Genomic DNA, 17,289 nt, shown 5'->3' on the forward strand with positions numbered 1-17,289 from the left:
CATATTTGTCTAATATTAATAAGAAACAAAGTATGTCAATGTCCTTAATGGTCATTTTACATATTAAACAGCTAACAGCTATACGCTAATTTACCAAACACTTTTACACAAACAGCTAATGCAACCAGCTAGTCAAATCAGCTAATTCAAACAACTAACCGCTAACAACTAGTCAAACCAGCTATCAACTAACAGCTCCTAACCAAACAGGGCCTTAGGGCGTGTTCGGCGGTAGCTTTTGAGGTAGCGGGTAGCATTTTGACCTAATCAAAATGCTACTTGTAAAATTTGTGAGTGTTTGGCAAGGTAGCGGTTTAGGTAGCGGTTAGCGGTAGAGGTAGCGTTTGGGTAGCGTTTGTCAAACGTTAAAATTAGTAGCTTTTAAGGTAGCGAGTAGCTTTTGACAAATTTATAATAAAGTTTTAAAAAATATTATATCTTTTATTTGATTTTAAAATATCAACCGCTACTTTTACCAAACACACATATCAATTAGCCGCTAATTTGACAGCTAACCGTTACCCGTTACCATTCACCGCTACCCGCTACTCGAACCGTTACCCGCTACTCAACCACTACCCGCTACCCGCTACCGCTAATTTTACCGAACAGGGCCTTAGACTTCCAACCAACCTACATATATTTCCCTAAAAAAAGAAAAAGAAAAAGAAAAAGAAAAATAGAACCACCCTATATATTCCCAGTTTGATTGATTAGGTGAGGAAAGGCATGAAACATCGCAAACATAGCACAAGCACAACAGGGTCAACAGCTCGAAGCACGCCGCTGAAGTTGCGCAGCCTGCTATAAAGCTTCTCGCACATTTGTTCCACTCCCACGCACTTACCAATCCGAACAAACTCACTTACCGAACTCTGAACAAAATCACCCAAATTCACCCATTTCAATGGCTTCATTTGCAGCTTCTCAAACTTGTTTCCTGACAACAAACCCCACTTGTTTAAAACCCAATTCCCCTCAAAAATCTTCCACATTTCTTCCATTTTCTGCCCCTCTTTCTTCCTCGTCATCTTTCCCTGGTTTGTAATTTTGCATTTTTTTTTGGAAGTTCTGTTCAGAAATTTGTTAAAATTTAAAGGGTGGTTTTAACTTTTGTAAATTTTGTGATTTCAGGTTGTGGGTTGGTTCATGTTGCATCAAACAAGAAAAATCGTGCTTCGTTTGTAGTGACCAATGCTGTTAGGGAGCTTGAAGGTTATGTCACTAAAGCCCAGAGTTTCAGATTTGCCATTGTTAGTTCCTTCTCTCTCTTTTTCTTATCGTAAATTATTTTAATTTGTTATGTTTAGTGTAATTTGTTCATATTGAAGTGGAAATTCGATGGAAATGATACAAATACGAATGTACATTGATGTGGATTTAGAAAATTTGCCAGTTGAATGAAAAGTATTGGGATTCAGTTTGATATTTAGAATAAGGGGATTTTTATTTAAGATATCGTTGGTATTGATGTATTATTTCAAACAATGTTATATGCAATGATGCTATTATTATATTGACGAGGATGAAGATTTTGGAAACAACATATATTTCAGAATTGGGCTACAGAATTTAGTATAGGTGGGTAATAAGATAGAGAGATAAGGGTTACTCTACAAATAAATTACACCAAGAGTGGGGTGGGACTTGGGTGTGGGGAGGGGGGCTTGGGTTACTTGTATTGAAGTAATGCAGTTGGTAGCTTTAAGGCAGATGAAGGGGAACTGTGAATTAGTTTCAAGGTTTTAGAGTGATTTAGAAAGTATTCAATGTTGAGGGAGATGACTTCTATCTGATGGATCTTAAAGATTGAACAAAGTGTTTGCAAACTGTGGGATTTCGGGATTTGTGATCTTTATTCTCTTTCTGTCAACTAATGCTTGTAGATGAGAGTTCAAGGATATTAAATGGAAGTTGTGGCATTGTGTACGTGCACTCTATTTGTGTGCCAGGGTGATTGATAACAGATAAGTTTAAGAAAAAATATAAGTTAAAAGAGCAAGCTATATAGTATATACCTAGTACAAGTGCAATCTGATTATTTATTTATTTGAAGAAGATTATATGTTAAGTGAACCGTTGTTCTTTGCTGTGGAAATCGTGGTGGATGTACTAAATGCTGTAACTTTTGTAAAGAAACAAGACTCTTAATAAAGCTTAGTGGTAGACTACTAGACTAACAATAACTTCTTGGAAGCTGCAGTAGTGAGTCAGTGAGCTAGTGATCTACAGTATATTTGTATGATTCTAACAATATCCAAATTTGATAATGTGGCTGTTTAATCTTCTGAATGAAAGCTTTACCAGAATAAGGGAGTAACCTAGGTTCTAGAATTAGTTCCCTGTAATAGGCGCCTCAACATTGATCCCTCTTTTTTTCCCTTCATGTTTTAGTGAATTGTCATTCATGATTTGTTTACATGATCATCATTGCTGGAAGAATATTACCAGTTATGAGAATATCAATTCATCATGCATGATTAGCAATTGCATGGCCATAGTTCTTTGGGGCATAATAGAAGATGATAGGTGTTTGTTTGCATCACTAATTATCTCTATTTTCTTCTTTTATTAAGGTTGTGGCTAGGTTCAACGAATTTGTGACAAGACGACTAATGGAAGGAGCTCTTGACACTTTCAAGAAATACTCTGTCAATGAAGATATTGATGTATGTGGTAACATTGATCACCAAGGATTCTATTAAGATTGATATTTTGTAATCATCCTTTTCTTTCCATGACAGGTTGTTTGGGTTCCTGGTGCTTATGAGCTAGGTGTTACTGCACAAGCACTTGGGAAATCAGGAAAATATCATGCTATTGTTTGTCTTGGAGCTGTGGTAGGTCCTTGATACTAGAATTTCACTTCATTGCTTTTCTTTTGTCAAGACCACGGAACACTGTCCTTCCTGAACTGATCTAGGGTATTTCGCATGAATTTTAATCAAGAAAATTGTGACTTTCATTGAGTGCCATTTAGAGATTGGTCACATTTACTTAATTCTTCTGTTGAATATGTTTTATACATGTGGTTTCCAGCATGCATTGGACTCCTATACAAACTATTGTCCACTTTTGTAATGCTTCTTTTAATTTGATCTGGTACCTTAAAAGTGAGGTGTCAAGGCCGAATCAAATTTTCAAATTTGTTATGATTAAAAAAATGGCTGTAATGGGGTCTTATTGGACATTCTGCTTTATGTGCAATTGTTCTGATGCCCTTTTCATATCCTTTGTATGCCTCATGCCAATAGCTCATTTCATTCAGTTTATGTAGAGTTTTTTTCCCTCTTATTGGAACCATATCTAAACTTTTATTGAGTTAATATTGCTCTATTCCTTGGTGGCACCTTTAGGTAAAAGGTGATACTTCACACTATGATGCTGTCGTTAATTCTGCTTCCTCTGGAGTACTGTCAGCTGGATTAAATTCAGGTAGAGCATCTTAGTCCATATGTTAGTAACACACTATTTGTTGGATATTGGCAAATTTATATTTTTACTTGCAGTGCAATTTTCACTATTTCATTTCCCCATTCAGGTGTTAGAAGTTCATTATAATTCATAACTTAACGTTCGTCATGTTTACTGCATATTTTTTCATAAGGACAATTATGATTTAGTTGTTCTGCTGCAGGAGTACCTTGTGTCTTTGGTGTCCTTACCTGTGATAACATGGATCAGGTACTCTATCTCCCCCCTCTCACTTCAACATACGGATATACCATCAGAATACTGTATCTTATGCTCATTGATTACATTTATTACTTCTTTGTTGCCTGAATATATGATTTTGCGAACCTTAATACAGCGAATTGATCAATTTGTCTCTTTATAAGTAATATGTTGTTGGATAATAAATCATTTTTACCTTGAACCCCTTATGGTTTCTGCCATAGGCCCACCAATGAAGATATGTTGTTTGACCTGAAATTCGCGTTAAGCTTTGCTTCCTGTGTAATTTATGTTTATTTTCTTCATCATATTTGCAGGCCATAAATCGAGCTGGCGGGAAAGCGGGTAATAAAGGAGCCGAGTCAGCGCTAACAGCTGTAAGTTTTTACCTTAATCATTTTGATGGCCTGATATTTATCCAGAGTCCTATTTTCATGTTCTCTAATCTCCTGATTCCTGATGTAAAATTTGGAATTTGGTCTGTTTTGCCACTAGAAGGAGAAGGGGGGGAGTGTAGGTTTCTTGGCGTAGGGGAGGACACGTTTACTGCATTACTTCTGCCACATATGATAAAAATATTGACATGTTGATAGAAATCCGAAGACAGTGATGCAATTTGGATGACTAACATGTTGGCTTATAATATTATTATCCAGTGAATGACCATATAGTTTCGGAGATGCATGACTTTGTATCTCGCTTGTAGAAATCGATGACTTTATTTATTAGAAATGACGATAACTTGAGCACCATCGAAAGATAGCAAGTCGGAAAAGTGCCTTCTTGGATCTTTACAAGTTGAGAATCATCATTTTGGATCTGTGCGGATTTGACAGTTCAATTTTTTTTCAATGTACGGTAAAAGTTGGTTTGCGTTTCTCAGCAACAAGTTATATACTCCCTATGTTGGCAGAAAAATAGTCACATTGCCTAACACCTCATAAAGTAGGCAAATGGCAATTTAACTCAAAGATTCTTTATAATAGTCGGACCATTCCTATACTTTTCCCTAGCTAATGACAATTAAGGGTATGGGTATGGTATAATGATGTAAAATCAATCACAAACCATTATGAGTACTATTTTAGGAAATGTGACCAATTTTCTAGATATCTGAGTATAGTATATGTGACTGTTTAATGGACCGAGAAGGCACGCTGTATTTATAGGTCTACAAGATGGTGCTAGTGTGCTACTGCTTCCTGCATTTCAGTTCTTTTATGTTCTTCTCATGACCACCTTCATTTTTTGGCAGATTGAAATGGCTTCGCTTTTCGAACATCATTTGAAGGCCTAACTTCAGTCTGATTGAAGTAAAAGGTAGTCCCCCTGTTCATTGAGCACTTCAAGATTGCCTAATTTTCTGAGAATGAGCATGGGGAAAGAAAGAGGGAGGGGGTTTCAGGAACTGAGAGTATAACCTTTCGTTGTAAGATGAAACTTATTTCTCCCCTGATCAAAGATGAATTCTTGGGCTGTTTTTTCCCCTTCCTTTTGTTTTTATTTTGGTAATTTTGTTGGAATAAATTCTTGGTAAGTTGTGAACAAGGAGCTTTGGTGCCTGAGAATACCTGTGCATTTTATTCTCCCTGCAAGTGGATCTGCTTGTCAATGAGAATACCAAGACATCTTTCCAAATGTAATCTTTTGATTTGTACCAGTTTTCATTTTCGAGTCATTTGTATTTTTGACAGTCTTGAAAGTAAGATATCAGTTGAACAGACATACAAATGTAACCCCGCTTTATAAATCGTTTATAAAATGTGTTGATTTGAGTAAGAAACATGAGTCATGACAACTGAAGTGAATTTTATATTGAAGATTCAGAGTATATTATGCTTGAACTGTTTTCTAATGCAATGCCAATGTCTCTGAAGACAATACGTCTCGTTAAATGCTGAGTATGCCTATCTTCATTACCACTCCAGCTCGAAATCTTAAAGAAATAAAAATTTCAAGCTTCACTTTAAAATTTGTAATTTTTTTTTTGGCAAGAGTAAGATAGTATTTTCCCCGCATTCAGCATGTATTGTTTCCTTGTGCACAAATAGCATAGGCATAGTATTATATGACCAAGATATCTCCATTGGTTCTCTGAGATTCCTTGACAGAAGAATTTGGCTTAAGATATTCAGTAAAACAAAGCCAGTGTGCATCAAGAAGAATAAAGCAGCCAAAAGCAAGGAAGAAGAAAGTGACAAGTCATTATGAGAAGCTTCGAATCGAAGTTAAATCAAAGTTCCTTAATACAAATTATGAAATTCTCTTCAAACAGACTTGCAGACAAGGCCCATCCAGTTAAGAAATGTCAGCTGTTTTTTTGTACCATAAAAAAATCATATGATTATGCTGTAATAAACCATGCTGCAGCAGCCATGAGGAAGAAACCTAAATATTCCTCCTGTCTATACCTTCTTCCTTGATTTTAATGCAACTGTTAAATATAATACATGGCTCGCAAAGTCGAAAACTATACATTACTTTGTTATAACAAAGCCAGTAATAATATTTGTCTTTTGTAATGGGGACATTGCAACTAACCTCAATAGTTCCTACAAATATCAAACACCAAGTTCTCAGGTCGCGTCACAATGAGATCAAAACTAACAAGTTTCTGTTATCAGTTTCTTCAAGTTTGTCCATGCCAAATTTTCAGCAGGCAGATCAAATCCTTCCATTTTCACCTCAAGAAAATCAGGTATACACGAAGTAATGTTATTTTGAAAGTGTTTGACTTACTACATCTTATAATGTTTGGGTTGGTTTTTGACTTAATCTAGGGAAATTGTGCATGTAAGAATGTTGCAGCAATATTATTTGGAAATGGATCAGACTGCAAGTTATTTCCATTGATGAGAAGACGGTCAGCTGGTGCAATTCCACTAGGAGCAAAATACAGACTGATAGATGCTGTTGTTAGCAACTGTATTAACAGCAATATAACCAAGATGTTTGCTCTGACACAGTTTAACTCTACTTCTCTCAATTCCCACCTTACAAGAACTTATTCAAACGTGGGTCTTGGAAGAGAGGAGTTTCTTCAAGTCATTGCTGCATGTCAAAGCCCTGGAAATCTGAACTGGTTTCAGGTCAGTAACCATTTTATGTAAAAAGTCTTTCCAAGCAAACTGTTAGTGATTTTCTAAGTCATTCAGAGTCAGATACTATGTCTGACACGGGTATTTGTCCAAGAATAATTTCTATGTTTTTTATCCTAATACAGTCAGCGTCCATACCATGTCGCTCTGTCAGAGATTCAACATGGGCACTTGAGGAGAAATGAAGAGTCCGGGAACATGTTTATTGGTGTTTAATACTTCATTTCTTGCTTGTAAATGGCAGGGAAATGCTGATGCTGTTAGGAGATTTTTGTGGATGCTAGAAGAGTGCCCTGCCACGGAGTTTCTAATCCTCCCTGGTTACCATCTGTATAGAATGGATTACCAGGAAATTCTACAGCTCCACCATGAAACTCGAGCTGATATAACTATTTCAGCTATAAGATCAGAGGAAAGACATGATAAAGGTTTCGGAATTTTGAAAGTGAATTCAGATAATAAAGTAATTGGACTATTTGAAAAAGATAATACTGCATTTCCTTTGGTGAGCTGTTGGACTATTATTTCATCATTCAGAAGTTAAAAGAGTATTTCTTCAGACTGAACTTTTTTCTGAAACAGAATCAGGTGGGTAGGTTAGAAATTTCTGAAGAGAATAACTGTATAACGTATGCTAGCATGGGCATCTATGTCATTAGCAAAGAGGTAATGGTGAAGATTCTGAGAGAAGACTTTCCATGGGCAAATGACTTCAGGAGTGAAGTAATTCCCGGTGCTATATCATTAGGGATGAAGGTATGAAGATATATTATTGTTTGTTGTTAAAATCTACAAAATTATCTAAAATGTGTTTACTTAGATCGCGTTATTCATGAATTCTTAAACCAGGAAACCTCATGTTCATATAAAGTTTGAAGCATACATTCATTGTTTATTTGATGAAAAATACACCACAGAACACTGTTGTTAATAGTTATGTCTTCTAACTGTAAGCATATTTGCTCCTTCAAGCAAAAGTTATTGCACTGCTGGATTTTCGGTTTCATTATATTCACGTGAAACTATCTGCATGAATAGCTAGTTTTGTTTCTAGGTAATTAATTCTGATTACTTACAGATTTCAATGTTTGAAAATGTAATTTGTCGAAAAAGATGGTGTAAATGTACAATTTGCTGAAAAAGTTACCCTTTTGTTCTTTTGGGCAAAGCCAGGTTCAAGCATATGTATTTGACGGATATTGGGAAAACATGCAAAGCATAAAGGGGTTCTATCAAGCCAGCATGGAAAGCACAAAGACAACAGACATAAAATTCGAGTCAGTAAAAGTCACTCAAAGAAAATAGATACTCCATACACATATACCTTAAAGAAATACGGAGCATACATTCTCCCTCTTTTTTCCTCTTTAATTTTTCACTCTCCTAACTTCTTTGCGCAAAAGACATTTAAGGGACGGAGGGAGTAAATCAGTACATGTATTGAAAATCATATTTGTCTCATGAAATCTGTGATGCGAAATTAACCCTTTTTGTAACAGTTTTTGTGATAGAGACTCTCCTCTCTACACTTTGCCTCGGCGTCTCCCTCCTACAAGAATAACTGATGCTGTGATAACTGACAGTGCCATAGGAGATGGTTGCCTCCTCAATGTAAGAATTCAACATCTTAGCTAACTTGTTTTGGTTATTCTTATCTGAATAACACAACTCTGAGGTCTATAAAACTATAAAAGTTATCCATAAAAAAGGCACATAAAGCAAAATAAATTTCAAAGACTCCTAAAAAATGAGTCCCCCTTTGTTGAATGAAGATCAAATATAGTGAAGTCTTACTAATTAGTGGATGATTTCTTGTTTTGTGTTTTTCCAAGAGCAGAGGTGCAGGATCAAAAGCTCAGTGATAGGTATTGGGACAAGAATTGACGATGCAGTTGTGATTGAAGATTCAATTTTAATGGGTTCTGATATTTACCAAGTAAGGCATCTAATATGATTAACTGCTCCTTAAGTTATCTACTGTCAGTCGCAACAAAAGATCATACCAAGTGTCAAGTTCCTAACCATGTTAGTGTCGAGGATCTGATACGGATACTATATACCAAGTATTGTGCTAGACTCCTGATATTCACACTGTTTTATATTTTCTGCTTTAGTACATGCAGCTTTTCGCTTAATCTCTTTCAGCTGTGTAGTTATTATTGCTGCTCACAACGTACATACAAATGATCTGCAAAGTAGAATAGTACTGGCATAACCTTTGATGAAAGAGTATTTAATTGTTGTTAACTTATTTGGTACTTAATAAACAGGAAGATTTGATGCAGAACATGGAAACGGAAACATCAGAGATTCCGATTGGAATTGGACAAGGATCGTTGATACGAAATGCTATAATAGACAAGAATGCAAGAATTGGCAAAAGAGTCATGGTAAAAGATGCTGAAAAGTAATAGTACTTGGTATCACGTACGCTTTAGTTTATCACTGAAGTACGTAGTGAATGTTTGCAGATTATAAACAAGGATAAGATTCAGGAGGGAAACAGAGAAGACGATGGATATGTGATTCGCGATGGAATAGTGATCGTAACTAGGAGCGCAATCGTCCCTGATGGCACCGTCTTATTATAGAGATTGAGCAGAAATAACAAGATACATAATTATTGTACTATACATGAAAATCCCAGAAGGAATGCAAGGTGATCTTGATCCATGTATGGACTGAACTACTGATAGATGTTGACATGAATTTATATGCTACTAATATATGCTACAAATGGGTGCCCCTAATATTAATAATCTGCATACACTGATACTCTACACATTACAACATAGAGGCCGGCCGTTGATTCTAACTTGAAAGTTGAACCATTCAAAATATAGTAAACTAAACTAGGAACAACTTTAACCAACGGATGGATATAGAAGGTAGGATGATCCAATGATTTTTAAGATTGAGGGACTACCACTAGGGCACTAGCTAAGTATATTCATAAAAATAAATACAGATCACATAAAAAAGTTATCTCGAAATAAAAATCAGGCATGGAACAAATGGGACTGAACCATTAGTAAGAGTATAATACTTCCCCTGTTCTTTTTTAAATGACACAATTATTTAGGCACGTTTGCCAACGCACGATTTCAAACATTAATATCTCCAATTATGGATAAGAATTTTTTTATAAAAGTTGATATTTAAAAAATATTTATTGAGATGAATCTAACAAGAAGAACGGAGGAAGTAGTTGATAGAGATAGAAATCTACTAGGATTTAATCTCTTAGGATATTTGTTATATATTAGAATTCTTAGTGTTCCTAATTATATTAGGACTCATATTATAATCCATATATTAAGACTCATAATTATATCCACTCCAATTCAAGAAATTTTCTAGTATCATAGCTTAGGTTATAGACATAGTTTCCACAAATTTATTTTTCTTGCTCTTGGCAAATTGGCACGCCAATCCAATCACTCATCTTCCGCTTCGTTTGTTCATTACGTGAACAATTGTATAAACTATTTCTCATAATTCTTTTTGGCAATTATACACTAGTCTTGCCAATACTTTTATTTTTGTCCCAAAGATTTTGTCTTTTATCCCACAAACATAATCTCCTCAAGTTGACGTGTTATCAAAGACATAACCGATTACAATGGCCAAAGACGATAACGTTAATGATCCTCCCACTCGCACGACATCAACCGAGTTTCACCCTGTTCTAGGAGTAAACAACATCAAAAACGAGATCCCTCTCACTCTTGATCGTGAAAGGATACAATACTCCAACTTGGTGGAATTATTTGAATGTCATGCTCATGCTTTTAATATTATAGATCACATAGATCCAAAAACTCCCAGGCCAACCGATGTTTCTGACGATATGTTGAACCGTCTTGACTCGATTGTGAAACAATGGATTTGTGCTACTATTTCTTATGATCTCATGCAATCATTTTTGTGCCGAGGAGATTCGGCACAACAAATCTGGAACAAGCTTAGAGGGATATTTCAAGATAATAAAAATTCAACGGCAGTTTGTCATGATAATCAATTTACTACTTTGCATCTGAATAATTTTGCTGATGTTAATGCTTACTGCACACAATTAAAAGTTTTAGCAGATCAATTGACTAACGTCGACCAACCAGAGTTGGAACAAAATTAGTCTTACGTCTTGTTGCAGGTCTTGTTAATACTGATTTTGACGCTGTGGTGACTATGATTCAACAAACGGATCCTCTTCTCACTTTTGAGAATGCCTGTAATCGCCTCCTTGCTGAAGAACAACGACGATCTCATTACAATAGTGGTGCGCCTTCATAGCCAACCACCAACCATCCCCACCAGCAGGTGACATGGGTGGCCGTGGGCGCGGTCGCCGTAGGGGCCGGGAAAGAGGACGTGAAAGGGGTTCTGGTGGCAATGCTCAGCAGCAGGCCCAGGCGTCCAATCCAGCAGCCCAGCTCCCCCAACAACAGAATTGGGCCTGCCCAATTCAACAGCAGTGGCATGCACAACAAACTTGGGCCACAATCTCTTTTCCCTATCCACAACAAGCAGCTCAGTTTCAGCAAATTCAACACCCAATGTAGATCAGGCCTACCAATTCCATCTTGGGACCAAGCCTAGTTCCAAGACATGCTCACTATGCCCAACAGGGTTATCAACCCCAGCAGGCCTACTATTCCGAACCATTGACGCCAATGGAGTTAGCCAACTCTACAACAACGACTTTGCCACAAGATCAGTCATGGTACATGGATTCGGGTGCAACTTCTCATATGACGAATAATGGAGGTACGCTTATGCCGCTATTTAATTTAAGCACTAATAATAATACTTTATGTGGTAATGATCATCGCATTCCGGTTACAGGCTATGGTCAATTTCGGTACATAAATTCATCACTAATAATAAGGTTTCAATTGAATTTGACCCAAATGGTTTTTCCGTGAAGGATATTCGTAAGGGGACTATAATCACGAGATGCAATAGCTCGGGGGACCTATATCCTGTCACCACCACCACACCATCATCCTGCCTTGCTACAACCCTTATGGCCTCATCTCCAACCACTTGGCATAGCCGACTTGGACATCCGGGCCCACAAATTTTAAGTTTTATTAGATCTAAGAAATTTATTTCTTGTAATAAGGACCATTTTTCCAATTTTTGAAATTCTTGTCAATTAGGAAAACATTGTCGTTTGTTGTTTCATAATTCAATAAGTACTACATCTTCTGCTTTTGATATTACTCATTCTGATTTACGGACCTCCCATGTTCGTAGCACTAAAGGTCATAAATATTACTCCCTCCATCCCAGATTAGTTGTTACACTTTCCTTTTTCGTCCATCCCATATTAGTTGTTACACTTCTAAATTAGGAATGACCCCACAATTATTATATTGTCTCTCTCTTCCCACTATTTTTTTTGTCCACACACCCTCTCTCATTCAATTAAAAAAATACCCCACTAACTCCTATCACATCCACTTTTTCAATAAAATATCAATTGATAATCAAACAACCACTTATCACCTAAAATTTTGTGCAAAGTTAAGTGTAACAACTAATCTGGGACGGAGAGAGTATTTAGTACTTTTGGATGATTTTCGTCATTTTGTTTGGACCATTCCTCTGCAATATAAATCTCAAGCTTTTCAATCATTTTTTAATTTCCGCCAATATGTTCTAACACAATTTGAACATCCTGTTAAATCTTTTCAATGTGATCATGGGAGGGAATTTGACAACGACCCGTTTAAATTATTTTGTGTCAAGAATGATATGGTTTTTCGGTTTTCGTGTCCCCACACATCATCCCAAAATGATAAGGCTGAACACATGATTAAAATAATTAATAATATATCACGAACGCTATTTTTTCATGCATCTATTCCACCTTCCTATTGGGTTGACTCACTTGAAATGACTACTTACTTAATAAATATATTACCCACAAAGACCCTCAATAACACTACTCCAACAGAGGTATTGTTTCGGAAAATTCCGTCATATGATCATATTAAGATTTTTGGGTGTCGGTGTTTTCCTAATCTATCGGCTACTGCCCCGCATAAATTAGCCCCTCATTCCACCCATTCTGTTTTCATGGGCTACCCATCCAACCATAGAGGTTACAAGTGTCTAGACCTATCTTTTATGGAAAACGAAGGAAAATCCAGCACATCGCTCTTTTTTGGAAAAGCGGAAAACCAATCCTTTGATTTTGGAAAATTTGCCCCTCATTCCACCCCTTCTGTTTTCATGGGCTACCCATCCAACCAATGACTAAGGACCTGCGCGGTTAGTGACGCAGACCCCGCCAGCTGAAGGTGGGCGAGCCTGTCCTGCTGAGGGTGGACGCCCCGTCCAATAGAAGTGGACGAATCTGTTTTGTGTTTTGAAAATAAGGACCTACGCGGCTTGTGACGTAGACCTCGCCGGCTGAAGATGGCGAGCCTGTTTTTTGAAGATTTTATTTATTATTATTATTTTGTTTTCGAAAACTGAGGACCTGCGTGATTAGTGGCGCAGACCCCGCCGGCTGAAGATGGCGAGCCTGTTTTTTTGTTTTGATTCGGGACTCACATGGTTCTGACGCGATCCTGCCTGATCGAGGTGGGCCAGAACCTATTTCATTCATCCTTGAGTTTTTTTTTGAGAATTTTTCATTCATTCTTGTAAGAGCGAGTTCTCTCGAGAAATGCTCGGGTTTAGTTGTAACCTGAATGTGGGTCGGCAACGTGTCTGAACGAACCATCGTTTCGTGGCCGTCTGCCTTTCATGGTTTTGAACAAGTCTTTGCGCCCCATAGGATGTATGTCACCGTTTAGAACTGGCCTAGTTGTGCCATTACTTGGGTCCTTGCGAAATGACTGGTGGGACCATACGCGAATGTTAATGGAGACCTTTGCTTCGAGGTCGACCCCGTTTTTTTTTGAATTTGTCCAAGCACGGGACGCAGCCTGAAAGTGTTGTTTCAACTTGCATCGTATATTTTCTTTCTTTCGAGCCCCCAAGCATTCGTACTTGGTGGTCGCTCTTTGCCAAGAAAAGTGCGCATTTCATCACGTCCTTGATCGTGTTTGAGATCGTGTTCGTAAGTGCGAGCGACCTTTGTAGTGGTATGCTACTTTGATGAAATCGTGGAGTGCGACTTCATTTTCCGGGCGACAAAGTTGCTTCATTTTTCAATGATTAATACATCGAGCTTACTTCGGCCCGGATTGATCTTTTTGACAAATAAACGCTTTTAATTTGAGAAACCAACGACGTAATGATTTTTTAGTTCCGAAGAATGACCTTGATTATTATATGTTTTTTTTATTGCTTTGAAAAATGTACACATATTTTTTGAGACGAGTCTAAGTTCCGACATTTGCTTTCACTATTTGGGCTCTAAAAGTGCTTTGGGCTTGATCTTGATTACAACAGGGCCCCGTGTCTACTAACACGGTTTTAGGCATTTTCCTGGTTCGCGTTTTTGGAAGAGTTGGGCCTTGGGCTGCATTTTCATCGCCCTAGGACAGGCGTTAGATATTTCGGCGCCCAGCCTCGGGCGCTGAAAATGCTACCTTAACAGCCTTTTTTTTTTCCAGATTCCTCAACGCGTTTCCGAATGGGATCAGGATGATTTCATGTATATATAGGGGGTTAAGTACGTTTTTCTTTTTCACCACTGCCGACTTCTTCTCTCTACAATTATCTAGCTTTTTTTTCTACTCTTTCCATGTCGATTCCTCCTTTCTCCCTCCAACGAGTTGTTAGGCGCTGGCTTAGGGCCCTTAATTCCACAGAAAAGGTTTTGTTGAAAGGATACCACTTAGAGGCACTTTTATTCTTACAACAAATTAACATTGATTATAACTTTCTGTATGCCGCCCTAAACTTTTGGGATTCTGATCACCATGTTTTTGTTTTTCGGGGCAATGAGGTATGCCCTTTACCAGATGAATTTGCCGCAATCCTGAGTTATCCTACCAATGCTACTCCTGCTACCCCTGGCACTGTTGAAGAGGGTAAAACAACTATAGGGGCTTTCCTAGGACTAGATGATGACACGCTTGCTGAGATCATTGTGGATGATAAGGTTAATTTGGCGAAGCTTGTAAAACATCACTTTAGGCCTAGTAAAAATATGACTGAACAGAAATTGAATATCCGGGCACTTGTATTCTGCTTGTTGAACCACTATTTACTGTCAAATAACAATGGTGAGTTTGGTGACATAAGGTTGATTCCCCTGATCAGTCAGATGGAGAGTTGCTATTCTATTATGCCGTTGATTGTTGCCGAGACCTTGTTGGGTGCAGATGAGTTAAAGAAGGATGCCAAGTCTGAAAATTTTAAGGGGAGCCCCCTATTGCTGCAGGTAATTGATCGTTTATTTGCGCGCATATAATTATTTTTTCTTTTCGTTTGCCTCTGCCTGGAGCTGATTTTCAGCGCCCAGGGCTGGGCGTCGGAATATCTGGCGCCTGATCCTGGGCGTTGAAAATGCATCCCATGCCTTATTATTTTTCTGATCTTACCCGTTTTTTTTGCAGACTTGGCTCATGGAACGACTTAGGCTTCTAGAAGCTCCTGCCGATCCTAAACATTATCGCCCTATAGGCTTAGGCAACCGAAAGTATTTGCACCAAGGCTAGGACGAGGCCGAATGGGCCTCCTATTTTACTCATGGCATATGCTCTATTAAGTGGGTGGTACCGTGGTGGGGTTTGACTAATATGACGGGGGGTTCCGAGACGATGGTTCATATTTCTTTGTTGGAATTATCTCGGCCTGTTTAAATCTTCCCTTACCGAGTCATGCGACAATATGGCTTAAGGCAGACTATCCCATTTGCTGATAAGGTACCACCTAAAGTAGCGGTCTTTTCACGAGCACGGGTTCAAGCGTGGGCTAAGTATTATGGTGGCCTCCCGCGTTGGACCGTGACTACAGATGGCATTGTGGGTCTTTCCGAGAATTATAAGTTGTGGATGAGTTCCGATGATAAGGCTGTGAGAACTAAGGCTCGACATGAAGAGCCGGCTGAATTATAAGTTGTGGATGAGTTCCGATGATAAGGCTGTGAGAACTAAGGCTCGACATGAAGAGCCGGCTGAACTTTTGATACCTCGAGGTGGGGCTAAGTATGAAAACCGTAATCCCGCTAACCCTCGCAAAAATGGCATTAAGACTGTGAAAGCTCGTCCTGATCGAAAGCGAAAGGAAATTCCTCCCCGTTCCAGTTCTAGGCCTAAAAAGGTACCTAACATGAAGGGGTCTGCTGTTCCCAAAAGAAATGCAAGCTCTCGCGGAGATTGTCGCCGGAATAATGTATGGGTTAGGAAAGTTCAGCCCCTAGTAGAACCAGTGGCTAATCCAATTGATGTTGATAATCCTTCCCCTCCCATTGTTTGTGCCCTTGAGGCTGAGCGGGCTATAGCTGTTCAAACTGAAAATGTTTCTGAGGCCTTGGCATCCTTGGAAGTTAGTGTCAAGGAGCCTGTTCTTATGGAGATTGATATAGGGGCAGCGCAGAAGCCCGTGGAAGTGGACCCTGCGAACATTGCCCTCTACAACACTTTGTTTGATGATCCGGAAGAACTCGAGTAGTGTAGTTCTTGTTAGGGTGTAGGTGCCCTTTATTCATTTCAGTTGTGTTTGTTTTTCATTCCTTAGCACTTTTGTTTTCCTTCTTATTTATTTCTAAATATTAATAAAGGCATGATTTTATTTTTTTCTTTTTTGCTTCTCCCATCTTTTTTATTTACTCATTCCCAACACTTATGCACATTATATTATTTTTTGATTGGACCGAATCCATAAATAGGATTGCCTACGTATCCTTGTTAAATAACTTTAACTTAGAATCAGGTCGTGCGTAGTTCTAGCTAGAATGAATTCTAGGATGCCGAATTTGATAAGTATGTTCTGAGATGGAAACATATTATTTGAAACGGTAGAATAGGCGAGGCGAAGTTTATTTTAATCTGCTGCTTTGCCGTAAGTCGAAATTTGCTTTATGATTTTTTTGAGTACATGTATTTTGCGCATTTTTGTTTGAGTACATCCATAAATGGGCTATATTTTTGAGTGCATGTATTTTGCGCATCGTTTTTTTTTTCATGTGTTTTTTTTTTGTGGTATGTATATCTGAATACGTGAACACGTGCTGTACCCCCCAAGTGTTTGTTATTTTTCCGTGTATGTGCGGATAAAATGACGAGCACTTCTGGGTAAACTTCGGCAAGCAGAGAGTTTCAACGCCCAGACTGGGGCGCTAATGATTTCGGCGCCCAGCTCTGGGCGCTGAAAATGATTTCTGGGGTAATTTTTGGGCGTGTTGCTTCATTTCTTTCACACGTTTCTTGCTTTTATTTCTTTTTTGTTCTTACTTTTTATTCGTCAGAAATCAATTTTGACACTATTTCGGAAGCTTTTTGGACTGTTAGCGTGAGATGCATTTTCGTCCGGATTAATTTTATCTATTCGTGACTCAAAACGGCTTTGAAAACGGAGTTAGGGTGCGAAAGATGTGAAGATCTTTGTG

At 38.1% G+C, this 17,289-nt stretch overlaps 3 protein-coding genes across 4 annotated transcripts; all 3 read left to right on the plus strand.

Annotated features, from left to right (window-relative positions):
- Positions 1-721: 721 nt before the first annotated feature.
- On the plus strand, positions 722-5,471 carry LOC110794951 (6,7-dimethyl-8-ribityllumazine synthase, chloroplastic-like). Its single transcript, NM_001426438.1, has 8 exons — positions 722-1,040; positions 1,135-1,253; positions 2,577-2,669; positions 2,745-2,840; positions 3,357-3,435; positions 3,638-3,684; positions 3,993-4,052; positions 4,931-5,471. Exons 1-8 carry the CDS (start codon positions 908-910, stop codon positions 4,970-4,972), a joined length of 669 nt encoding a protein of 222 aa, NP_001413367.1. The 5' UTR covers positions 722-907; the 3' UTR covers positions 4,973-5,471.
- Positions 5,472-5,597: 126 nt separating this feature from the next.
- On the plus strand, positions 5,598-9,557 carry LOC110794950 (inactive glucose-1-phosphate adenylyltransferase small subunit 2, chloroplastic). 2 transcript variants are annotated; one of them, XM_021999919.2, is made up of 9 exons: positions 5,598-6,373; positions 6,456-6,764; positions 7,018-7,278; positions 7,356-7,529; positions 7,947-8,050; positions 8,273-8,384; positions 8,611-8,709; positions 9,044-9,163; positions 9,245-9,557. In XM_021999919.2, exons 1-9 carry the CDS (start codon positions 6,197-6,199, stop codon positions 9,362-9,364), a joined length of 1,476 nt encoding a protein of 491 aa, XP_021855611.2. In that variant the 5' UTR covers positions 5,598-6,196; the 3' UTR covers positions 9,365-9,557. The 2 variants fall into 2 exon arrangements, with proteins under 2 accessions (XP_021855611.2, XP_021855612.2); XM_021999920.2 differs by having other exon boundaries at positions 6,474-6,764.
- An 838-nt stretch (positions 9,558-10,395) lies between these two features.
- Positions 10,396-10,908, plus strand: LOC110794971 (uncharacterized). Its single transcript, XM_021999946.1, has one exon. It carries the CDS (start codon positions 10,396-10,398, stop codon positions 10,906-10,908), a length of 513 nt encoding a protein of 170 aa, XP_021855638.1.
- The last annotated feature ends 6,381 nt before the right edge of the window (positions 10,909-17,289 follow it).

This window comes from Spinacia oleracea, chromosome 3 (assembly GCF_020520425.1).
Source record: "Spinacia oleracea cultivar Varoflay chromosome 3, BTI_SOV_V1, whole genome shotgun sequence".
NCBI classification, from domain to species: Eukaryota; Viridiplantae; Streptophyta; class Magnoliopsida; order Caryophyllales; family Amaranthaceae; genus Spinacia; species Spinacia oleracea.